Raw genomic sequence first — 13,536 nt, forward strand, 5'->3', positions numbered from 1 at the left:
GTTATGTCCTTGGGCAAGATACTTTACCGACCTACTCCCAGTGCCACCCAGACTGGTTTAAATATACCGGTAAATATCGGGTTTCCCTATGTAAAGCGCTTTGAGTCAGTAGAGAAAAGCGCTATATAAATATAATTCACTTTATCTTCTCAGTGAGTTACGTTACACTTACAAAAAAATGTTAATTAGGTATTATTTCTGAATGCTGCTGAGATGATATTTGCATTCATTGTATGTCATAGTTTTAATTAGGCCTGCAACTATATATTTATTAAATCGATTATTTCAATTAGTTCTGTTAGAAAAAATCTGAAATTTATATTTTATTGCCTCAGTTAATTGTTTAATATATGTAACTAATAAAAATGTATTAAAGTGCCTGGAACTGAGAGCGGTGGCGTGTGGTTGCTGTGGAGTTTTTTTTTTTTTATGTACACATGTTTAATTAAATAATTTCAATGTTGATGATGTACATTTCTTAGAAAAAAGAAATGTTGCGGCAAGCGCAAAAATCATTGTTTATTTAAAAAATGTTCCCTAAAATACGCATTGAGGCTATAAAATGTGATTTATTCAACTCCATGCTTATTCAAACAAACTAATTGATTAGATTACTCGTTTGCTAAAATAATGGATAGCTGCAGCTCTATTTCGAAAAACTAAATTACCGTTTATTAGTATGCTAATAACCTCTAATTAACTTATTGTACATGAAATTAATTAGGACTCAAGTATACTTTGCCTCGTTGACAGAAGTGATGCCAATACTTGGCATATGTGCTTAACTTATACTTTTAAAGGGTAGATATAAAGTTGCTCTAATCTTATCTAACCCCATTAGATGAGAGCCACATTTGAGCCATTTGCAAAGCATCTTTGCTTGTCAGCAACCTGTCTTAGCAGCTAATATTAACCTTTTATATATAAAAAAAATGAAGTAGGTATAGTGTCAGATAAGTTCAGTTTGTTAATGTATTAGTTTTATGTTTATTCACAAACACAAAATATGATAGGAAAATGTTGCGCCTTAGATTAATTTAGGGCTCACAGCTGACAAATAAAATTACTTTGCTTACCCAATATTTGCTATAAACTAACTTCTGGAAAATACTGGCTTCTGGTCGCCAAAAAATTAAAGCCTACAAAGTGAATCATCAGTTATATTTCCAAAGTCCCAGATGAAGCTCCATCAGTTTTGCCAGAAAAATAACAACTTTCAGCTGACATTTCAATTCCCTTCCAGACAAACAAGAGTCAAAGACTCCTGAATATTTCTTTGTTCACACCTTAATTTACATCTGGACTCACACATTAATTCCATTCTTTGTCTCATATTTCAGCTGTTTGGCTACAGCGAGAAGCCCGTCAACCTCCAGATGTTCATTGGAACGGCAGACGATCGTTACTTGAGGCCACATGCCTTTTACCAAGTGCACCGCATCACTGGGAAAACGGTGGCCACAGCCAGCCAGGAGATCGTCATCTCCAGCACCAAAGTTCTTGAAATTCCTCTCCTGCCTGAAAACAACATGTCAGCCAGGTAGACGCTGCATATGCTTTTTTCTGTTTATGGGCTTCCCACCGTGAGGGAAGTCCAATGAATCCTGTTTATGATTGTATTTATGACTGCTTCCAAACTTTTATATATTTTTTATACTGAACCATTGAGCATAGTGAACACCAAAGGAAAAGTTGAGTTGTAAAAAACAACTTTATTGGACTATTTATGATTCTGCATCAATGAATGAATACATACTTAAAGTCCCTTGTGTGTTTACACTGTATTTAATTGGAAAGGATGTGGTTAGGACTTTCCCATATTCCATGTGCTATATAACGTTTATACAGTAATGCTTCTTTCAGGCAAAACCCTACCCGGTTTTATACTTGGTTTTCACTGTTTGTGCGCTTTACAGATGATTACCAACCATTTTTGATTTGATTCAACAGTATCGACTGTGCCGGCATCCTCAAGCTACGCAACTCAGACATTGAACTACGGAAAGGTGAGACGGACATAGGAAGAAAGAACACACGAGTACGCGTGGTGTTTCGAGTTCACATCCCTCAACCAAACGGGAAGGTGCTGTCGCTGCAGGCTCAGTCCATTCCTGTGGAGTGCTGTGAGTCTCACATATACAAAAATTTTTTTTTTACCCCTCAGCTAAAAAAAGGGATGAGCAATAATTTATCATTGAAACTGTTCCATTATAAAATGGAATGCACGACGTGTTTGCTGTTGATTAGGTTTCAACTATTTTTTTATTCTAAAGAACAACGGCTATAAGGGGACACTGTAAGCTATTAAAATTCTGATTATTAGGTTCCAAATCACCCGTGACCCCAAAAGGGAATAAGCGGTAGAAATGGATGGATAGAGGTTCCAAATCAGTCATTCACGATTCGATTTGATTGCACTTAACTGCTTAAAATGTCTCAACTCTGTTACATAATACAATTCTACTTTGTTTTTCTCTTCACCATAAAAATGTTCTAAGTGCAAACGTCTAAATTGGACAGTAAACAGGACAATAAGAAAGGAATTGCAAGTGAAAGTGTACTTGTTCTGCAACATTCAATCCCTGCAAATTGCAATTGGTATTGTTTCTTTTAGTGCAAAATAATAATAATAAATATTTAAGCTATTTTATATACTAAGCACAATTAGACGGGATATAATTTACAATTATTTTATTGTGAACGACAGAAGTGTGCTATTGATTTTTTTGGAGCACTTGGCAATACTGCTGTGTAGGACTGCATAATTAATCGACATTGAGGTTTTAATTTCTGCAATTATTTATCGAAAGATGCTGAGGTATTTTAAAATGTTTTCTCTATTCCATCTTAACATTGAATCAGAATTATAGAGCCTTGCATCCTTGGCCTGCTGACCAATCAAAAGTGGTCACGGGAAACAGTACAGTGTGCGCTACAGCCAATGCAATCTGTGTGTTAATAACAAATATCATTTGCGTTGTAATACTGTACAGTTTAATGGTGACAGTTTACAATATAAATGTGTGTAAAATATGTAAACCCAACTATTTTTGAAAGAGTATTGCTTGTTGTTATGTGTAGTAACACGAGACAAGTGTTTTGATTGACAGTCTATAAGCCCCATGACTTCTTACACTTTAATAATAGCGGTTTTATGCATTTAAATTAATACAATCTAAAAATTGCAAACCGAATCCCTAAAAATTGCTATTACCGTATTTTTCGGATTATAAGTCGTTCCGGAGTACACGTCGCACCGGCCGAAAATGCATAATAAAGAAGGAAAAAAACATATATACGTCGCACTGGAGTATAAGTCGCATTTTTGGGGGAAATTTATTTGATAAAATCCAACACCAAGAATAGACATTTGAAAGGCACATTAAAATAAATAAAGAATAGTGAACAACAGGCTGAATAAGTGTACGTTGTATGATGCATAAATAACCAATGGAGAACGTGCCTGGTATGTTAACGTAACGTATTATGGTAAGAGTCATTCAAAACACTATAACATATAGAACATGCTATACGTTTACCAAACAATCTGTCACTCCTAATCGATAAATCCGATGAAATCTTCTTCCTCGATGTCGCTTCTAAAGAACTCTGCCAACACCAAAGGTATGCGCCGCTTCCTCTTGTCGTTTTCTGCTGCATATTTCACTACGTCCAGCTTGTAATCTGCAGTACATGATTTAATTTTCGGTGCCATTTTTGTTCAGCCCTTCTCAGTTTTTATAAGTTACCGCCAACGTTGAAATTATCCATTTTAATAGCTGCGGCAGTAGCATATAGCATATAGTAGTTAGCATCCCATGACCCACAATGCACTTCTGCCATGACCCTCCCCTGCCAAATTTTTATTGGTTGACGTGTGTGTGACGATTGCTGACATTTTCTTCGTCTCATCGGCGAATGAGATAAATAATATTATTTTATATTTTACAGTAATGTGTTAATAATTTCACATATTAGTCGCTCCGGAGTATATGTCGCACCCCCGGCCAAACTATGAAAAAAACTGCGATTTACAATCCGAAAGATACGGTAGGTTTTTTCTCAAAATTGTGCAACCCTACTGCTGTGTGTGGGGAGATGAATATGTCAACAAAAGTACCTTCCGGGTTATGGGTGCAGCTCCAGCACCTAAACAAGCCACTTGAAGCCAGTGAGTGCGGGCTCACTGTAAACTTCTGTCAATAACAGTTGCAATGACCTCTGTTAGTGTATCATCCTGGCCTTGGGAGACTCGGGTGGTAATGCGAGTACAGTATGTCCCTCAGTTTTCTTTGTTGTTGTTGGAAGCTAACATTAGCACAGTGTTAAACTGCTGCTTCACGCACAAGACTACCATGGGTAGGGGTGGGAAGAATCAATATTATGGCCGGTGAATCAATATTGCCAAATTGAAAATATACCGATATATAATCAATTAAATCATTTTACCAAGCCCTATCCTACACACGCCACAGCTGTTCAATACAAGTTTGACATTGAAAAAGTGATTTCGCTCAGTCCTTAAATAATATTAAGAAATGCCTTTTCTTAATTGACAACTATTTATTGCCTTGTTTGCGCGAAGTATTACACTTTAGTTTTGTTTGTTTCAGTTCATAACTGCACAAAGTTTTTTGCGTTTTCATTGTAAAGTGCAGAAAAATAGCTAGAACTTGCCATTTTTCAGTTCTTTTAATTGCCTGTTAGTCACAGGCGCACAGTTTAGTACACTGTACACCATACATTGATTAGGTAACATAGTTACTTCCGTGATACAAGTATGGATATGTAAATGTGGATGACTCTTGTAAATGTGCTCTTGTATCCCTATCATGTCACACTACACCATATACAAAGCAGATGACACCATTACCATGCAAGGTTTACCGTTTACTTCCATTTACGTGGTGGATACCCTATGTGTTTGTTAAAGCAAATGACCATGCTCTTTTTTCTACAACCTCTGCTGCATCTCTCCCAGCCCAGCGTTCAGCTCAAGAGCTTCCCCAGGTTGAAAAGTCCAGCCTGACCAGCTGTCTGGTCAGCGGGGGAGAAGAGATGGCTATAACTGGGAGCAACTTCTTCCCAGAGTCCAAGGTCATCTTCCTGGAGAAAGGCCCTGGTAAGCCTTGCGCAGTATGTGTGAACAGCAGCTTTGCCAATACTGCTTGTCTTACACGCATTTTCAGGTGGTCTAAAGTGATCACTTTAGACAGAAAACAACTAAAGTGTGAAATGATTGGAATCCCTGACTGCCAAAACACCCTTGCTGCTCAAAAAAATCAAGTTCACGCATGACTGAAAGTCAGGTTGTGTGAGTGGGAGACCCTTTCTTGGATGTGACGGTGAAATAAGGCAAAGAGGAATGAATGTCTAGGGCTCTTCAAGGGCTACTCTCTGAAGCTTGGCGTGGTTGAACAGTCAAGAGTAGAAACACAGCAGAAAGGGGAAAACCTCTTGCTGGGTATGGAGCTAAGCTGGGGGCTCATGGTAAGCATGAAGGCAGTAGACTGTAGAAGAAGGCAGAAAGACTATGAACCATCAGGGAGTGGAAGAAGATGATGATTAGGTTTGTTTAAACCATCCCCCTCATCTTGTTTAATCTGCCTGCCTTAGTGCAGAAAGGCCCTGATTGCAGCAATGGAAGAAATTAGACGGAAAGAAAGGAACTAGTATATATTTTTTCCAACCTTTTTAACAACAAAACATTACACAACAATACAGTAGTGTGATCATTGCATGACACCAGAAATGCTTTCAGTTATATACTGATCACTTACCATGTGAGCAAATAAAAAACAAACAGAAGTTGACTTTAGTAAGTGTAACATATACTAAGGCCAAGACTCTGACAACATATGACTAACACACAAATCGGAGAATTTCTGGTTTTGGTGGTAGTGTCAGAGGCGTAACAGAGGCAAGAATGCTATGTGAAAGGGAAGCGTGTAAACTTTGAGCAGGGATCTAAAGTTTAACTCCAAAAATCACCTTTTCTTTTAAAAACACTCAATAAATGTTTGGGAACTGAGGAAACTAGTTGTTGAAGCTTTGAAAGTGGAATTCTTTCCCATTCTTGTTTTATGTAGAGTTTCAGTCGTTCAACAGTCCGCTGTCGTATTTTACGCTTCATAATGCGCCACACATTTTCGATGGGAGACAGGTCTAGACTGCAGGCGGGCCAGGAAAGTACCCGCACTCTTTTTTTACAAAGCCAAGCTGTTGTAACATGTGCTGAATGTGGCTTGGCTTTGTCTTGCTGAAATAAGCAGGGGCGTCCATAAAAAAGACGGCGCCTAGATGGCAGCATATGTTGTTCCAAAACCTGTATGTATCTTTCAGCATTAATGGTGCCTTCAAAGATGTGTAAGTTACCCATGCCTTGGGCACTAATGCACCCCATACCATCACAGATGCTGGCTATTGAACTTTGTGTTGATAACAGTCTGGATGGTTCGCTTCCCCTTTGGTCCGTATGACAGAATGTCGAATATTTCCAAAAACAATTTGAAATGTGGACCTGTCAGACCACAGAACACTTTTCCACTGTGCATCAGTCCATCTTAGATGATCTCGGGCCCAGAGAAGCCGGCGGCGTTTCTGGATGTTGTTGATAAATGGCTTTCGCTTTGCATAGTAGAGCTTTAACTTGCACTAACAGATGTAGCGACAAACTGTATTTAGTGACAATGGTTTTCTGAAGTGTTCCTGCGCCCATGTGGTGATAACCTTTAGAGATTGATGTCGGTTTTTGATACAGTGCCGTCTGAGGGATCGAAGGTCACGGTCATTTAATGTTGGTTTCCGGCCATGGCGCTTACGTGGAGTGATTTCTCCAGATTCTCTGAACCTTTTGATGATATTATGGACCGTAGATGTTGAAATCCCTAAATTTCTTGCAATTGCACTTTGAGAAACGTTGTTCTTAAACTGGGCTTCACGGTGGCAGAGGGATTAGTGCATCTGCCTCACAATGCGAAGGTCCTGAGTAGTCAGGGTTCAATCCTGGGCTCGGGATCTTTCTGTGTAGAGTTTGCATGTCCTCCCCGTGAATGCGTGGGTTCCCTCCGGGTACTCCGGCTTCCTCCCACTTCCAAAGACATGTACCTGGGGATAAGTTGATTGGCAACACTAAATTGGCCCTAGTGTGTGAATGTGAATGTTGTCTGTCTATCTGTGTTGGCCCTGCGATGAGATGGCGACTTGTCCAGGGTGTACACCGCCTTACGCCCGATTGTAGCTGAGATAGGCACCAGCGCCCCCCGCGACCCCAAAGGGAATAAGCGGTATAAAATGGATGGATGGATGTTCTTAAACTGTTTGACTATTTGCTCATGCAGTTGTGGAAAAAGGGGTGTACCTCACCCCATCCTTTCTTGTGAAAGACTGAGTATTTTTTGGGAAGCTGTTTTTATACATATTTCCCAATTAACCTGCACACCTGTGGGATGTTCCAAATAAGTGTGAGATGAGCATTCCTCAACTTTATCAGTATTTATTGCCACCCTTCCCAACTCCTTTGTCACATGATGCTGGCATCAAATTCTAAAGTTAATGATTATTTTCAACAACAAAAAAAGGTTTATCAGTTTGAATGTCAAATATGTTGTCTTTGTAGCACATTCAACTGAATATGGGTTGAAAATGATTTGCAAATCATTGTATTCCGTTTATATTTACATCCAACACAATTTCCCAACTCATATGGAAACAGGTTTTGTATATATATATATATATATATATATATATATATATATATATATATATATATATATATATATATATATATATATATATATATATGTATATATACGTCTGCCTCACAATACGAAGGTCCTGCAGTCCTGGGTTCAATTCCAGGCTGAGGATCTTTCTGTGTGGAGTTTGCATGTTCTCCCCGTGAATGCGTGGGTTCCCTCCGGGTACTCCGGCTTCCTCCCACCTCCAAAGACATGCACCTGGGGATAGGTTGATTGGCAATACTAAATGGGCCCTAGTGTGTGAATGTGAATGTTGTCTGTCTATCTGTGTTGGCCCTGCGATGAGGTGGCGACTTGTCCAGGGTGTACCCCGCCTTCCGCCCGATTGTAGCTGAGATAGGCGCTAGCGCCCCCCACGACCCTGAAAGGGAATAAGCGGTAGGAAATGGATGGATGGATGGATGGAGATATATATATATATATATATATATATGTATATATATATATGTATATATGTATATATATATATATTAAATACATTTCTGTTTTTTTTTATCGTTACAGGAATCGCGACAATTTTTTACACCCCTTGTTTTTAAATGTTTGTAAAAAAATTTAGTATTAAAAAAAAAATGCATCATCAACAATTATGTTAGATATATGTTTTCTAGCCACACCCCCAAAGCCACATGTTTATGGCCATTTTAGGTTGGTCGACCACCACTGGTTTTCACCTCCGGGAAGAAGTCACGTGTCGGAATACCAGCTATTGGCATGCTGGGGGAAACCCTGCATTCCACTTTAATTTAAAGACAACATAAGTCAATTCCAGATTGTTATTAATAAATAAGTTATTTTTTTCCACTTGTTCCATTGTTTTCTGAGTAATTTCACTTTATCAATTTTTTTTCTAAAATTACACACCACAATATGATAAAATTATGTATGATGCGTGTTGATTTTGTATGATCGGTATCATAATTGGCCAATACACAAAGCTCCAATATCGGTATCATCTGAAGTAAAAGTGGCATCGCGACACCCATCACAAGTATCATTAGTTTTGCCGAATGGCAAACTCACTTTTGTAAGATACTGCACACAGCTTTGGTATTTATGTATATTGCAATATATATATGTGTTTGAAAGTAAACCATTCTTCAGCAGACATTAGGATCAAATCCATAATTGGTATGCTTGTTTCCGTTATACAAGGTTGAATGTTTACACAAACGGGGCTTCAACACAGAGCAGTGCATGCAAACTTTTGCCCCATTCATAGTCCAACGTTTTGTTTTTTTGATCAAGGGGGTGAATATTTCCCCGTCTGACTCAAACGTCTGGGCAATAGAGTCTTTGTTTCAGCGTGGTATGAGCGTCTTGTCGGTGCTTGTTGTCTGAGGGAGCTTGTGGGGCCCGTGCTCCAGCCTGTTGCATATCAACAAAACGCAATGCACTGCCATCAGCTGCTAAGACAGTCTATTACATTTTTTTCTTATCCGTCTGTCTCCATGGGTATGAGTGTACCTACCGGATTACCACAACTAAAGTATCGGTTATCTTAATGTTAGCGGGATAATCTCAACAGGTTAATAGCTACAAATGAGTGAAAACAATAAAAGCTAGTGGTATTATACTGTGCACTCTGTTAGAAACTTCCCTGCAGACATGTCGCAGGAGATGTTTAAGAAGATTATACAGGGAACCAGTCTCGTTTTCTAGGAAGACACTATGCAGGTGCATAGCCTGTGCTAACACTAATAAACCACAGACTTCAAACAATTTGCCGTAGCTCAGAAACTCGTCAATGACTGCAGTCTTCCAACCACAAGGGCCTGTCAGTGTCACCTTCTTAAGATGTCTGGCTAAATAATTGTATCCATCATAGGCAAACTCGAAACAATGTTTTTAGCCAAACTTAAAAAAACAATAACCTGGCAATTCAGTGATTCCATTCTGCTCTTTATAATTTCAGCCAGACAAGACAAACACAAATGATTATTTGGACAATTGATTGTGATGAGATACTAGCCACTATGACGTTGTCCATGTGGCTTCTGGGCCTCGAAAATGACACATGTCACTGTAACGAAGATTGCAATAAGGGCTTGCCTGAGCCCAATTTGATTGAGCAGATGGTGAAATTAACTTTTTGTGTTTTTATAGACGGACGGCCGCAGTGGGAAGTGGAGGCCAAAATTGTACGAGAGAAAACTCAAGGAGTGAGTAATCCTGCTTTACCTAAATTTAGACCCTAAAAATGCGAGTCAGTTTTTATAAGAGTTCTGAAAAGTTCTTAATTATGGTTTCTAGTTACTTTCTTGAAAAAGTAATTTAATTACAACTTGATAAATGTAATTATGGCAACTATTGGAGAGTGACTGAGTGGTTAATTTAATAGAGGAACTAATTAGAGCAGTGTTTCTTAAGCAGTGTTGTGTCATAAGCGCCCCCTAGAGGGCTGCCCAAAAATATCTCTTTCTCAGCTGGGGTCTGTATGAGCCGCACTTCTCAACCACTTGTGGCAATATAGTCAATCTGAAACAAAGAGAAGAAGTCAGGCGCTAAAGTCATGGAGAAGTTTCTTAAGCGCAAAAATGTTGACTTAAGTGGTGAAGCCATATTTTCATTTGCACTTTTTTTTTATTTTACACTTAAAAAAAATACATTATTATTTATTATTAATTTAGAACAAATTATTGTACAACTGCATAGTAGTATGTAAATGTATTTTCAGCAGTTTCTATGAGTCCCGTCTTTTGCAGTACTTAGCCTAACATAAGCCTTGATGATATTTGTGATTAACACATAGTTTCGTATAATTTGACAAGGTTTAGCGTGTTAAACTGTAAGTGGGTTATAATCATTGAGTTCAATGGAATTCAAGAGTAAGATTACTAATTCAATGTTAACATTTGAGTGGGACCCAAGCCCTTCTGTCGTGGAAAAGTTTGGCTCAGAGGTCAAAAAGTGTTCTTCATCATTAGTTTATGTAGTACTTATGTCCAAGATGTACTTTTGGGCCTTTAACTGGAAAACTTATCGGGAAACCTAAACATTTTTTCAATCAGTACTAAATGAATTTAAATAATGTTGCTGTTTTCTTTCAACAGTCATGCATTGTGGTAGAAGTTCCTCCTTACCACAGTAAGACAGTCGGCTCAGCAGTGCAGGTGCAGTTTTATGTCTGCAATGGTAAACGGAAAAGGAGCCAATCACAACGCTTCACTTACCTTTCAGGTAAGATGAGCTTTTAAAATATATTTTTAATACTGTTGTTTGTAGGATTACTTATTATGGTTATCATTTTCAGTTCCTTAGGCTTCCATCATACTCAGCTATTAAATAATGTTTTATTAATTTATTTGACGGGGACATTACGCAATACAGCTATATTACAATTTAAAAATACATCCAATTATTCTACTCCTATCCAAAATCGAAAGTCCAGACAAAGAAAACATCACAACAGTATCAGAACGCCAGTCTAGTACATTTACGCAGAATAGACTAAACTAATGTATACACTTATTGTGGTTTCTTTGTTAGTGGGGTGTATTATCACTATTCTTATTTGGACTCTTCTATGACAAATGGTAGAAAATAGATGTACGGATATTAGGCAATGTTGCTGTTTTTAGCGAGGCATTCCTTTGTGTTTGTGTGTTACTGTATATCTCCCACGTTACAGTTTTTTACAGTCGCTAAGACACATTTCCCAATACTTAGGTCACTTTTTCAAAACTCTTCATATAGTGAGTACAACAGAAGTATAAATGGGCTAAACTAAGGATCAATTATCATTGCTTTGGCACAAAATGCATTCAATGACTACACCTTTAAATTACATTAATTATTTTCTCAGTTTGACACAACAACCGCCAAAACTCTGTGTATTTACAGGCCAATTTGCACATGCTTACATAATGTTTTCAATAACTGTTAAACTTAAGTTCAAAACAATAACACAATACAAACTTGAATAAGACAACAATTAGCTACAATTCTAAAGTAATATTTTAATGAAATAGATTTCAAATCGTAAAATTAGATGCTATAAAAACAATTGGACAATTCCACCATCCACATGATCAAATGTCCTCCTGGACGCAATGAATGCTGGATGCCTGGACATGTCAGCAGAAATTGCAAGGGATGGATCAGGCATGCCAGACGATTCTTTCCTAGGTGTATTGCCCTAGATGACATAAGATGTGATGTGGATGAGAACCTGTGGCCAAATGGAGAAGACAGAGTAGATAAGCATTACTATTGTAAATGTATCAGTGGATGGTGTGTATACAAATTATTGTATTTTGGAATTACTCAGTGCAAAAAAAAAATAATAATAAAAGACATAACATTTTTTGAAGCATTCTGCATCATGTCTGATTAATTCCAGTGATATATGTTTTGCTGTTAATTATAAACAGAGATGTCCTTGTTTTACACAAGAAAGCATTGTAAAATGCTACCTGTTGTTAGTTTTTTAGGTCATTGTTTCGTGGGTGAAAAAGTGTGATGAAGAACGAGTTGATTTGAGACATGTATGAAGTGATTTGGTAGTTTTAGTGCATTTTGAAAGTGAAATGAACTGATGTGACAAGCTGAAATTTGGTTGGGAGAACTGTGTGAAGAGTTTTGAAAGAATGACCTAAGTATTGGGAAATTTGTCCTAGCAACTGTAAAAAAAAACTGTAATCATACAACAGTAATCATACTGTTGTATCACTAGCCCTATTTCACCAATCGTCTTCTCTGGAAAAAGTTTGTGTAGATTAACAATGACACATATATTATTTCATAAAATCTTCCTTATACTTCTCGCCTTTTTTTGGCCTTTTCCTGCTGAATTAATTTTTTAGTTACATTCTAAAATTCAATTAAATTGACTACCATATGCATAACGTGGATTTATGCAAATATTAAGAACAAAAAAGTTGTGTCTATATTCCTGTTTGCATAATTTCTAATTTCTGAGTTTTTACTGCTACAATCTTCAGTGTTTCCTGGTGTGTGCGTGTGCGTGTGTGCGTGTGTGCGTGTGTGTGCGTGTGTGTGCGTGTGTGTGTGTGTGTGTGTGTGTGTGTGTGTGTGTGTGTGCGTGTGACGTTAAACCTCCTCCCTACCCAGCCTGTGTTTCTGTTTTTAAGCATGCCCACTCTGTCCAGGCTGTTCCTGTTCTTTTTGACAGGTCGGGGCAGCTAATGACAGCAGAGTGGAGGAACACAACTCTTTTTTTTTTTGTAAAAGCTTTTTCGCTGACAACATCACAGGCACCGCAGGCACCACCTGCTGTATTGTGTGTGTTTGAGGGCTTGCAGAATTGTAATCTTTTACAATTCCTGCCTTGTTGTGGGCTGAGCTGCAGAGACCCCTGGTGCTGTCATTAAATTATGAGTAAATATGTGTGGTATCAGTACCCCACATCAATACAAGAATGTGGAAAAATGCCATTCAATCCTTTTTTTCCACAGATTTACAGTATATTTTTACGGTTAATAATATGAAAGCAAAAATTGAGCTCCTTGCCTCTCTATCCCAGAAGCATGATGGGGTGAGTCCAGGGCATGATCAATGAATTTGTTTGTTGTGTCTGATGTGTGCTTGGGGACATTCAGCATTTCACATGATGGCACCCAGAGACTGACAGCATCTGCTTGCTGAGCCAGACAGGACACCCAAATGGGAAGTACTGACTGACAAAGCTGGCAAGTGAAGCTGCAAGGAAAGGAATTACAGTACTTGTGTTTATATTTTATCATCCTGAGACGGATGTACTTTAATAGCTTTACGTTTTTAGAGTGACTAAAAGTTGGCTGCCTAATTAAAATTA

At 38.1% G+C, this 13,536-nt stretch overlaps 1 protein-coding gene across 3 annotated transcripts in view; it reads left to right on the forward strand.

Annotated features, from left to right (window-relative positions):
- nfatc3a (nuclear factor of activated T cells 3a) overlaps positions 1-13,536 on the forward strand; it is a 115,913-nt gene that overhangs the window by 65,068 nt on the left and 37,309 nt on the right. For 2 of the 3 annotated variants that reach the window (XM_061878675.1, XM_061878684.1), the window contains exons 4-8: positions 1,341-1,540; positions 1,951-2,123; positions 4,982-5,122; positions 9,867-9,922; positions 10,814-10,940. In XM_061878675.1, coding sequence (XP_061734659.1) covers positions 1,341-1,540; positions 1,951-2,123; positions 4,982-5,122; positions 9,867-9,922; positions 10,814-10,940 — 697 coding nt within the window. The remainder of the gene's footprint in view (positions 1-1,340; positions 1,541-1,950; positions 2,124-4,981; positions 5,123-9,866; positions 9,923-10,813; positions 10,941-13,536) is intronic. The other variant, XM_061878692.1, reaches the window with a different exon arrangement.

Source organism: Nerophis ophidion, linkage group LG02, assembly GCF_033978795.1.
Source record: "Nerophis ophidion isolate RoL-2023_Sa linkage group LG02, RoL_Noph_v1.0, whole genome shotgun sequence".
NCBI classification, from domain to species: Eukaryota; Metazoa; Chordata; class Actinopteri; order Syngnathiformes; family Syngnathidae; genus Nerophis; species Nerophis ophidion.